The 12,500-nt window shown below is 49.0% G+C and overlaps 1 protein-coding gene across 1 annotated transcript in view; it reads right to left on the bottom strand.

Annotated features, from left to right (window-relative positions):
- The window catches only part of LOC113824674 (teneurin-m), a gene marked incomplete in the record, with an annotated part of 366,844 nt that overhangs the window by 56,493 nt on the left and 297,851 nt on the right, over window positions 1-12,500 (bottom strand). Inside the window, 2 exon segments of the mRNA XM_070143940.1 lie at window positions 1,932-2,103; window positions 6,297-11,864. Coding sequence (XP_070000041.1) covers window positions 1,932-2,103; window positions 6,297-11,864 — 5,740 coding nt within the window.

The following is a 12,500-nucleotide window of genomic DNA, read 5'->3' as shown; positions in this document are numbered from 1 at the left end:
TGTTTGGCGGATATCGGCTCCGCTCAAGAGGGACGGAGGCGGAGAATTAATGGTGGAGGTGGAGATTCTAATGGTGGCTGCGGGGTGGTTGTGATTTTCATGGTGGCTGTGGTTGTGGTGGTGGTCGTGATTTTCATGGTGGCTGTGGTTGTGGTGGTGGTCGTGATTTTCATGGTGGCTGTGGTTGTGGTGGTGGTTGGGATTTTCATGGTGGCTGTGGTTGTGGTGGTGGTTGGGATTTTCATGGTGGCTGTGGTTGTGGTGGTGGTTGGGATTTTCATGGTGGCTGTGGTTGTGGTGGTGGTTGGGATTTTCATGGTAACTAGGATTGGGGTGGGTGGTTGTGGTGGTGGTTGTGATCTTCATGGTAGTGGGTTGTGGTTGTGAATGTGATCTTCATGGTAGTGGGTTGTGGTTGTGGGGGTGGTTGTGATTTTCATGGTAGTTGGGATTGTGGTGGTAGTTGTGATTTTCATGGTAGTTGGTGGTTGTGGTTGTGAGGGTGGTTTTGATTTTCCTGGTAGCTAGGATTGGGGTGGATGGTTGTGGTTGTCGCCGTAAATGTGGCGGCTGTGGTGGTGGTTATTGTCGTCGGTGTGGTGACTTTAATGGTGGTTGACACTATGGTGGTTGTGGCGGCTGTGATATTGATGGTTGTGGTGATTTAGAGGATAGATGGGATTGTGGTGGCTGCGGTGGTGGTTGTGGTCGGCGATGAATGTGATGATAATGATGACGATGATGATGATAATGATGATAACGACGAAGACGACGATGATGATGATAATGATAATAACGATGATGATGACGACGATGATGATGATGATGGGATAAAAACATCATTTGCTTTACATAAACAGTAAATATAACACATTTTCGTCATCAATTTGCTGTTCACCCCAAAAAACGGGACATACAGAGGAAGATTTGGGAATGTAGAGAGATAGATAGATAGATAAATAAACAGAGATAGAGATAGAGATAGATAGATAGATAGTTATATAGATAGATAGATAGATGACACACACACACACACACACATAGATAGATAGAGAGAGAGAGAAACACAGAGAGAGAGAGAGAGAGAGAGAGAGAGAGAGAGAGAGAGAGAGAGAGAGTAGAGAGAGTAAAAGAGAGGTAAAAGAAAGAGAGAGAGAGAGAGAGAGAGTGGTGAGTGGTGAGTGAGTGAGTGGTGAGAGAGATAGACAGAAAAAAGAAAGAGAAAGAAATAGAAAGAAAGAGAAAGAGAAACAGAAAAGAGAGCGAGAGACAGAGAGAGAGACCCACAAGCAGAAGAAAAAGAAATTACAGGACGAAGGTTTTAATCCCGTAGATTGATAAGAGTAATAATCTGCAACAGCACGACCACGACCCTCTGTGACAACGTAAATGATAATCGTGAGTAATAAGGCAATTAGAGAGAGTAATTAAAGGGCAATCGAGAGGAAAGGAAGGATTTATAGCTGAGAAATATTGTGAATGGGGATTTTTAATGAAGATTTGGGCTTTTGCTTGATGGTGGTGTGAGGGTTAAGAAAAATCGGAATGCAAGACAAAAAAAAAAAAAAAAAAAAAATGGAAAGGAATAATGACAATACATAAAATTAATACCAGTTCTGCTTCTGTCTCCACATAACTGCTGCCATCTTATCAGCTACAAAATACATAAACGTAGAAAAATAAAAGAGCAAAAGAGCAATAAAAATAATAATGATAATAAATAAATAAAATTCAGACATACACACTCTCAAAACGAAAAATCTGTCTAAATATGACAAAACAGACTAAAAGAAACAACAAAAAAGCTAAGACTCTCCTAAAAAAATAAATAAGACGGAAAACAAAAACAAACAAATAACCAACTGAAAAAAACAGAAAAAAATAATTCAAAATAACTTTCAAAGGCAGCACCACCGACACTAAACACTGACCTTGGGACGCTCAGAACAATCCTCAGATCCGTGGGGTCATTCAGGGTCAAGTGGATGTTCCAGTAGCCGTAAGGAGCAAGGTTGAACTCCTTCTTCTCTCCGAGGTTCAGCGGGTTGAAGGATGAGCCGTCCGGGGGCATGTGCGTGTAAGGCCTATTGACAGATGTACCTCCTGTGGGCGGGTCCAGAGGGCGAACGAGGTCAGGAGAGGTCAGATGAAGTTTTAACGCGATTATGGGAAGTTGTGTGAGGTTGTGAGAGGGCTGTGTGAGGTTATACGATGTTGTGGAGGATTCTGTGAGGAGTAGGAGGCTTAAGTTGAGTCTGGGAAGGAGAGGGGGGTATGGGAGGGAGGGGAAGGGGCTGGAAAATGAAGAGAGGGGGAGCGGAATTGGGCGGAGAAGAGGAAGGGAAAGGAGGGAAAGGAGGAAAAGGAGGGGAGGGACGAAAAGGAGGAAAAGGAGGGACGGGACGAAAGGGAGGAAAAGGAGGAGAGGGATGAAAGGGAGGAAAAGGATGTGGACTGGGAGGCGTAAAATAAGGATGAGAAGGAGGAAGACGAAGGAGAAGTAGAAAAAGGAAGAAGAAGAGGAAGGGAGAGAAAGAGAGGAAAAGAAAACGGGTGTAGAGGAGAATTAATAGTAGTATTAGTAATAGAAGAAGTAGAAGTAGATGTAGAAATAGAATAAGGAGGAAAATGAGAAGATGAAGAAAACGGAAAGAAAATGAGTTTAAACGTAAAGAAAAACGAAGATGAAATCAGTCAGAAGAAAATCGGAAAAGGAACATTAGGAACTACAAAAGAAATTAGAGAAACGTAATAACATCTTTGGAGCAAGAAAAACGTTACTCTAAAACTGGTAAATAAAATCTAAAGCCAAGAAAATAAATCAAATACGAGAGATCTTAAATAATAATAATGATAATAACAAAAAGATGATAAAACCCAGAGAAGAAGACACAAGAAAAGGACCAAAAACGAAAGAAAAAGAACAAGGAAAGAAGGATAGGGCGAGGAAAGAGAAGGATAAAAGGATAAAACACAATAAAGGGAATGGGTCGTTTGTTACACGTAGTTACCATAAAGGAACGGAATGTGGAATGTGGATCATGTGGATAAAGGGACGAATTTTGTGGATCGTGGAAGGATTTTTTTTTGTTGCGTACCAGCGAGGGAGTGTTTTATGTTGCATAAGTGTATTTGCATAAGATTATACACTAGCATACAAATATCTCACGCACGTAATGAACAAGTTTATCTCTATCTCTTTCTCAATTTTTCCCTCTCTCTCTCTCTTTCTTTCTGTCTCTGTCTCTCTCTCTCTCTCTCTCTCTCTCTCTCTCTCTCTCTCTCTCTCTCTCTCTCTCTCTCTCTCTCTCTCTCTCTCTCTCTCTATCTCTCTCTCTCTTTAACACACACATACACACACACATGCACACCCACCCATCCACACACATCTGAAACTTATGTATATATCTATGTATTTATATAAGGCTGCAGACAAACAAGTCACCCGCGTCACCACTCACCATGACCTCAAAAAAGGTCGCGCTCTGAATTGGCCTTCTGAAGGTTTCCGTGATAAAATGGCCCGAAAATAATAGTTTATGGCGGCTGCGATCCTCGAAGACCCATTGGATTTATCTCGGCAATCATTCATGCCGCCCTCATCTCCTCCTTCCGCGCCCCCGCCGCCCGCCTGCGCTTCTTCGGGATCCCGGGGGCTTGTTTGTCTGTCTGTTTCTGTTTCTCTGTCTCTCTGCCTCTCTCTCTCTCTCTCTCTCTCTCTCTCTCTCTCTCTCTCTCTCTCTCTCTCTCTCTCTCTCTCTCTCTCTCTCTCTCTCTCTCTCTCTCTCTCTCTCTCTCTCTCTTTCCGACACCCATATTTTCAATCATTTACTCATCTGCTTTAATAATAGAACATCAAACTCAGATTTTCTTACAATTAATATCTTTTCTTTACCATACTCCTTAACCTTTTCATATCTTAACTCGAATAACCCTTTACATGACAGCATCCAGTATTAAAAGGGAAAATCATGAGTTTAGTGAGTCCCATGCAAGCGTGCAATGTGCAGGCAATAATAAGATCAAACATGCAGGTAAGCAAGCAATGAAAAAGTGTAAAGTATACATAGTATATGCATACCTACACACACAAAAACACACATAAGGAACAATGCTCAGTACAATACAGTATACAATTACAAACAAATAACACAAACAAGGCGAAAGGAACTATTAATAAAAGTACAAAAGATTCAAGGACAAAAATCACACATGACTTTGTTTTTTACAAGGTATTAGAAGATGCAGTACAAGGATTCTTAAAGACATGAAAATCTTACGTGAACGGAGAATACAGTGACCTCTGCCGGGTGGACGAGCAGAGTGAGGAAGAGATTAGTAATCTGGACATATATTTTTTTTGCATGTTTATTATTAGGATTAATTGTTGTTAACATGATGAATATACTTTCTCTTACATTCCTGTCCGTGATATAACATAAAAAAATGCTCTACTATATTAGCGTTGGCGTTAATGGTTATCTTTCTCATTCCCAGCAATGTCAACTTCACTTGAGAAAAATATTACATTTCATCCTCATTAATAGTAATAGCATTAGTTAATGTCATTCTCACTATCATTATCATTATTGTTATTATTATTACCAATATTATTGCAAGTATTATTATCATCATTATCATTATCATTATCATTATCGTTATTATTATCATTATTATTATTATTATTATTATTATTATTATTATTATTATTATTATTATTATTATTATTATTATTATAATCTTTTATCATTATTATAATTATCATCATTAATCATTATCATCAATAATACTATTATTATTTTAACCATCATTATTACCATTATCATCATCGTCATCCTTATTACTTGTATTATTGATACCGTTACTATAGATAACACATCATGCTATCTCAAATTTCCCAAAATGCAATGATTAGTTTGGTTCTTAGTGTAAACATTAAATGAAATAAAAGGATAACACACACACACATCAAAGTGGGAAGTGTGGCAATATGATTACATACTCCGAGTCCGAGGATGGTAAAATCATGTCAACAATTCGTTTAACCCGCACTAGTTCCATATATATGAAATGATAAACAAATATTATGATCTTGAATGGCACCAACGTGGTGAATACATAGGCGTTATAAACAGTGTAACCAAGTCTCGACGTTTATAATAGTATACCTTTAACTTTCGCTTTCAACAAACTCGTTTTCTGTGAAGCTCAAAACGCGCGATCTTCCCGAATATGAAACTACCCATCAGTCTCACGATTATCCCCATTTACTCTCGTGTAGACACACACTTCCTTTTTTTCTCCTCACTTCCTCTCTTACGTCTCGGGCCAAGAAACGGGGGGGGGGGGGGAGCAAGAAAAGTGGATGATAAATAGAAGCCTCGGTTTCTGGACCTCTTCGCTCTCGAGTATTTACGCTACGGGCACGGGCGTCCGCGTTTCCTCTCCGCGTTAATGTTTAACAAGTAGGGCCGCGTGTGCGTATGGCGGGATCATCTCCCGGTTAAATCAAGACGAGGAAAACGTGCGTCAGCCGCTACTTGTGTACAAAGCAGCGGGTTATCTCTCTCCCGCGAGGAGATTGAAAAATGGGTGATTACATTCTTCGGCTCGGGTTTCTGCAGTGTGCATTTCCTCATTTTCCTCTTTCTTTTCGCTCTCTCTTAACGACCGGCCATATATAGCGGCAGCAGCAGTTAGTGTAGCGCTTTCGTGTGGAGGGCGAGGATGAGGAGTCGGCTGGAGAGAATGAAGGAAAAACGGGGGAGAGGAGCACCGCGGGGAAGAATGGACGGCATTACTGCAGTCGAGAGAACGAGTCTGTTTCTCGCGGGAGGTTGAGGGTTACGGTAGGGCGTCGTTAAGGGCGAGAGGGGGGTCGCGAGGGGGTTCGGGGTTAACGAGAAGAGAAAAAGGGGAGGTTCGCTGTGATATTACCGTAAGGTATAATAATGAATTTTGATAGGAAAATATAACTGCTACTCATTAATTCGCTGAGCAAATAGAATAAAATCCTCTTGCAAGCACAAAGATTGTAATTACACTTTATCGCATGGTGGATATTGGGTTGAAATGTCACCTAATCTATTTATTGAATACAGAAACGAACGCTGTTTTCGCGCTATTTTGTGCCTTATTATTATTATTATTCTTTACGATGTATTCACTTAAGGCATTCGACCAGGCTGATAGTTATGAAATCGATATCGGCTCCACAGGATAAATTCTGAAAAAGGAAAATTAAAAACGATTAAATTAATCCACAGAAGGAAAACAGAAAAAAGAAAAATACACACCCGGAGTCGAGGCGGAGGTCATCGAATCGGGTCTGCGGAGGAACCAGTCCGTCTCTTCGGCGTCGTCGGTCGGGAGGATGACGCCGTTGCCCCACGCCTCGACCTGGTGGGCGTGAGGGTCGTAGGAGGTCTCGGGGCCTTCGTCGGTGGAGATGTACTGGACGGTGGCGAAGTACTGCAGGCGGCCCGGCACCACCAGCGGGACGTGGGTTCGGTTCCTGCGCCCTCCGCCCTCTCGGTGAGGGTGGCGCGGGTGTGTGTGGCCCCGGTGGCGTTCTCGCTCGTCGTCTTCGTCGTAATCGTCGTCGTCCCCGTGGTGGTGTCGGTGACGGTGGTGCGAGTCGTGGTCGGGGTCGTGGTAGTGGTCTTCAGAGCTGTCGTAGCCCGAATCATGGTCTACATGGACGTCGTGCCCATCGCTGTCGTAGTCGAAGTCCAGATCGTCATGGTGGTGCGGGTGGTCGTGGCGGGGCGAGGTCGTCGGAGGGGCGGTGGTGGTCGTGGTGGTCGTAGTGGTTGTGCTGGTTGTGGTGGTCGTGGTGGTCGTAGGTTCCTGATGGCCGCTGATGGGCGGATCTCCGATATTGAGATTTGCCGCAACACGTCCAGGCATTACGGGGGGATCCCCGGGGCCCTCGCACGGGCAGGGACATTTGCATGGAGGATCCTGGGATTGCCAGTGTTCGCGCCGAGGCATAATAGTGTCACCGTCGCCACCCTCGCCTCCTGCCGCTCCCCCCGCCATCCCGCCTCCGCCAGTCCCGCCCGCGCCCTCACTGCTGACAGGAGAAGAGTTATTGTGAACGCCCACACACGCCGTGTATCCCCCTCCGCCGGCGACAGCGGATGTGTCATCGTCGTTTCCTGAAGCGAGAGGAATATTCCTTCCTTCCGCGGGGTGTTGCTCCTCTTCTTCCTCGGTCCTTTCGTCTCGACCCGGACTCCCGAAAGCCAAGCTGCTGGTGTTTCTGCTGTCCCCGTGGGTCGGAGAGCTACCCTCGTGGGCGCTGCCAGGGAACTCCTGCCGGTGGTAGACATGGTCGTCAGGTCGTGCCGTGGTGGTAGGGTCTTGGTGCGCTTGAGCAGGTGGTGCTGGGATCTGCCAGCTGCTGTCTTCCCCTCGGGCCTGTGCTGGCGTTTGACTTGCTGGGGGTTGATGGTCGTGCCCTTGGTCCTGAGAAGCACCTGCGAGTTCGTCACTACCTGCGCCGTAGGAAGTCACGTGACTCTCGTCTTGCGTCCCCTCGCCGTCACTTCCAGAATGACTCTCGTGGTCATACCCAGCAGGAGGTTCATTCGAATGACTATTTTCCTGATTTTCCTGTCTTTCTTCATGGCCATGTTCGTGTGTATGCCCTTCTGACTGTTCGTCCTTTGCCTCACCCTCGCCTTCCCCGTCGTATCCGTGTCCTCTTTCATAAGCTTGATTCTTTCTGTTTTCCTCTTCATACTCGTAGTCATTGAATGAGTCGTCGTAATTGGGTGCTTCGCCGTCGTACACATAACCTTCGCTTCCTAGATAATACTCAAAATCCGAGCCGTCTTCCTCTCCTTCCTCCTCCTCATGATAATTCCCCCTCAATGGAGGAATCTGATCTTGTCTATTTCCCCCAGCAGGATCCCGTGAGCTGACCTGAGTGTGGACAGACTCCTGATTGGGATTACCGGCCACTTGATTGCTTCTTGAAAGGAAATGGTGTCCTTGGCTGGCTACAGATGCCGTAGGAACGATCCCCAATTTCTTACGCTCGCTGTAACCCGATGCTTCCACAGAGCCAGAAACTGATTGTCTTCCTGCCGACGTCTCTATCCCTCCTTGACGATTATACTCTGCCTCGAGCGTCTCCTGGCGTTTATATTCCGCCTGCAGAGTGGTGTCTTGGTCGCTGTGAGCGTCTAGGGGCGAGGGGGAGGGCCGGGGGTACGCGCCCGCCTCCGCACTCTGATTCCCAGTAAAAGTAGGATCGTCGTCGGGGAAGTCCTTGCTGGTTATCTTGACTCGATGGTCCTTGGCCGTCACGTCATTGATTCCAATTCTGTCGGTCGCCGTGTCCAGGGAATCTGATGACGATGATGATGTCTCGCCCATCACGATCGATGACTTCTTCTGGTGCAGGGAGATGTCTCCGATGACAGGAAGGGCGAGAGAACCGCTTTCTTCCTGTTCGTAAGAAATTTCATTACTCGCGTCGAGGGCGTGAGAAGGATCGCTGGCAGCAGAAGACGGTGACACTTGAACTGTAGCTTCGCCTTGCTCGCTGAAGGGCTCTCGCTGCATACCGGTACTGATACCTTCATTCCTCCCCTCCTCCGCCAGGTCCCCCTGGGAGCCGGTTGGGGGCTGGCGGAAAGGAGGCTGAGAAACGGAGGGAGAGAGTGTTGTCGGCTCCGCCCTCATCTCGCCGTCCGCCGTCATCATGGTAGGAATTCCAACAGGAGCGTCCGAGGCTTTGTGAGCATTACTTGGTGATTGCTCTCGGCTCGGACCGTCAATGGCGAGAGAGGCATCAAGTGGCTCCTTACGAGGATCAATATTTACCCCGCTATGATGACCTGGCGAGAGTGAGAGATGGGAGGCGAACTGGTGTTGTTCTTGCAAGACAGTGTCCTCTAGGACACGACTGTGGCTGTGGTTCTCGGTGCTGTGGTGCGGCTGTGGCGCTTCCTCTTCTTCCCCTTCTTCTCGCCCCTCATAACCTGCGTCCTGCTTATCGTCCCCTCTCTGGGAGATCGCGGGGATTTGGTCCTCCTCCCGTGAAAATCCTCCCACTATTCCCTGCGTGTTTTCACCTCTGTTGTCATATCGGGGCTGAGAATCTTGTGTGGGGGCGGGGGCGTGAGGTAGACCATCGTGGGCGTAGGTGGGCTGGGTGAGGCTGGACATTTGGGAAGGAGGGGGGTGATCATGGTAAGATTCGTTTTGAAGTAGACGGTCATTATCCAAAAGAGGGGACACACCATCCTGGGAATATGTCTGAGTATCTTCTCCTGCATTGTGATAGTCGGAAGGGCGGCTCTGATCAGCCTGATACTGGCCTTCCCCATTCGAGGCGTGAAAGTCCCTTGGCGAACCGTCCACCGTGTCTACAGCGGAAACAGTCAAGTCCTCTTTTATATCTTCTTTCTCCTGCTCTGACTGGGCTGCGTCGTGCGACTGCGGTTCATCACTGATTAAGAAATCAAGATCTCTGTCGTCGAAAAAAGAATCCAAGGCCTCATAATTCCCCACTTGTTCGTGAGACTCAGATTCCCCTCCTCCTCCTCCTGTTTCCCCTCCACCGCCCTCTCTTACTTTATCGTTATTAGCGGGCGTTACTTGTGGTTGCCGCATTATGCCATATTCAGTTTGATTAGCGAGAGAATCCCCATAAGAGGCAGCCACGTTTGTGTTATTAACGTCCGGATGGCTCCGGTTTATGGCCCCATCAGCGAGGGGCGTTTCAGGGGAGGAGGTTACGCCTGCTGGCGGAGCCCGGTCGTGGGCGGCTGCTGCGGGCCGGGGCGCCGCTCCGGGTGTTTCCTCTGCACGAAGGTTTATGAGCGTAGGGGCTTCGGTGCTACTGTGACCTGTAGTCATGGGGAGGGCGGTGGCTGAGTAGGGTATGGGGGCAGTACTCAGGGTCGGTCCGGCTGAAGAGACAAAAGGCGGCCCGGGAGTAACAGTCGTGGCGACTGTTGTTAGTGTTCCGGTGTTTGTGACGACGTCAACAGGTGCAAAATGAGGATGAGGCGACTTGACACTCGAATCAACAGGTGTATCGAACGTGCCATCAAAGGCGCCAGGATCATCACTAATGTACGTGTATTCCTCCACGTCGTCGAGGTGCGGCAGAACGCTCTGCAGTGGTGCAGCGCGAGGCGACCCTGCAGAGGTAGAACTACGCGGAATGACATATTGCGACAACGAATTCGCGTCTTTTATTGGCGAGTCAGATGTCCCGGCAGGCGCTGCGTATGTTCCACTCCCGGATGGAGAGTCAGCGGGTCGAGGCCAGTAGTGCGTGGCGGGGTCGCCTTGAAAGTTGCGTGACGAGCCGCTGTTAACATCGAAGTCGGCAGAAAGTGCGGAGGTGGAGGAGGAGGAGGGGGGAGTGGAGGCATGCGGCGAATCTGCAGGATCGGGAATAACTTGAGTGTTTGGATCTTTTCTTTCCTCGAGTGCGTCAGTGTGTCTTCGATGTGCTGCAGCCTCTCCCTCCTCAGCCGTCGGCCTCTGGAATGAAGGCAGAACTTGGGGCGTCGTGGGCGGTGTCTCTGGAGTCACTTGGTATTCATGATGGTCGGAGGGGGTGTTCTCTGGAGATGGGTTCTCCTCCTCTCTCTTCGGCCTCGGCGCGGTGGCGTGGCCGGAGGAAGCGAGCCCACTTCCCCCGTCTGCCATGATGCTTCGCCACCGGTCGTGCAAGGCCGCTTCTTCCCTGCCATGCACGCCCGCCTCGTCTCGCCGCGCTAACTGCTCGGGCGCGGACCAGCCTTTGAGAGGGACATCAAGGCCTGCATTCGTGTGGCCCCGCGTGGCTGCTGGTGACGTCACGGTCGACGCGACCCCAGGCGTCGTGAGGTGAAGCGAGGAGGGGAGGCCGGGGTCACTCACAGATAATGAGGAACGAAGCTGAGAATGCGTCGGTGGAGACCCCGGGAGGGGGGTCACGGAATGGAGGGGGAGTGTGGGGAGCCCTGAGGGTGAGGGGACAGGAGAAGGAGGGTTCGAAGGGAGCGGGCTGAGGAAGGGGGCGCCCCCGAGGTCCCCCGAATCCCGCGGGTTGTGAGCTGCCGCAAATGTTTCCTGCCGCACTTCCGGAGTGTTATCTGCCGCGCCGTTTCCATGATTTACTGATATGAGTTTTTCCTGAGTCTGAGCGAGGGCCTCGGGCTGCTCGGAGGCCTCGCCCTTGGCCGACCCTAGATCAATACCGGAACTTCTGGTATCTAATGCGTTTAATTTATCAGCGGCGGGCGCAGGCACTGCGCCGGAGGGGTCGGCGAGCGAGGGTGAGCCGAACTCATTCCGGGGAGCCGTCTGGCCGACGCCTGTGAATTCCTGTGGAATATCTGCTAGAGAGGATAAAGCAGAATGAGCATGCATATCATCTACAACTTCCTGCGAGGTTAAAAGTGGAATAGCATCTCCAGGGGTCGCCGCGCCCTCGTGCTGGGCTGAGCGCGGGGAGCGTGCCGAGCGACGGTTCCAGCGCGTGGCGCGGGGCGGCCTCGACGGGTACGCCCATCCGTCCCGCCCACGAGAGAGACCCACAAGTGCAGGATGTGCTCTGGGAAGGGGAAGGTGAGGAACATCCATGCCAGGGAGGCGTGCACGGGTGTAGCCCCTGGCACGGGCGGCGTCCACCACCCTGCCAGACACTACACCCACACTCATGCTCGACAAAGAATTGACGAAGGGAGGGGGAGCCCGGGCGGCCACGTAGGCGTGTCCGCGGGCGTGGTTACCTGGAGAGGAAGGCTGCAGTGGGGGCGGAAGATTGAAATCGGGGGAGGAGTTGGCGCTGTCGTCGGTGCCACCCATTCCTAAGCATCCTTCCGAAGTGTGCCACCGTCCTACGTGGGAGGCTGCGGGAAGGAGACAGAGAGTTAGTGGCACTCTCAAGGGCCAAGGCGGACGAAGGACCACGAGGACTCGAAGGTCAGCTGACATATGCGAAGGTTAACTTGAGGAAAGTGGCACTCATTGGCACTCAGCAAGGGGAGGCGGGGGAGGGGTCTGAGGGCACTGGGGGAGAAGGGCATGGGCTTTGAGTGTTTGTGGCACCGCTTAAAGGGATGGAGTGAAAGAAGGACTCTGCGTGTATTAGACGGGAAAACAAAAGGAGTTACGGCGCGAAAGGTAAATGGATAATCAGATACAAATACATCCACATAAACACACACACACACACATACACGCACGCGTGTGTGTGTGTATGTGAGCGTGCGTGTGTGTGCGTCTGTGTTTATATGTATGCATGCATGTATGTATGTATGTATGTATGTATGTATGTATGTATGTATGTATGTATGTATGTATGTATGTATGTATGTATGTATGTATGTATGTATGTATGTATGTATGTATGTATGTATGTATGTATGTATGTATGTATGTATGTACGTATGTATGTATGTATCTATGTGTGTGTGTGTGTGCGCGCACTCGCGGATGTGTCCTCCCAACATAAAGATAAAGAGGGAGACTCCGCAGACAGACAG

The sequence above is a fragment of the Penaeus vannamei genome, chromosome 31 (assembly GCF_042767895.1).
Source record: "Penaeus vannamei isolate JL-2024 chromosome 31, ASM4276789v1, whole genome shotgun sequence".
Classification (NCBI taxonomy): Eukaryota; Metazoa; Arthropoda; class Malacostraca; order Decapoda; family Penaeidae; genus Penaeus; species Penaeus vannamei.
Note: the sequence above shows the minus strand (reverse complement) of the source record. Positions and strands in the feature narration are given on the sequence as shown.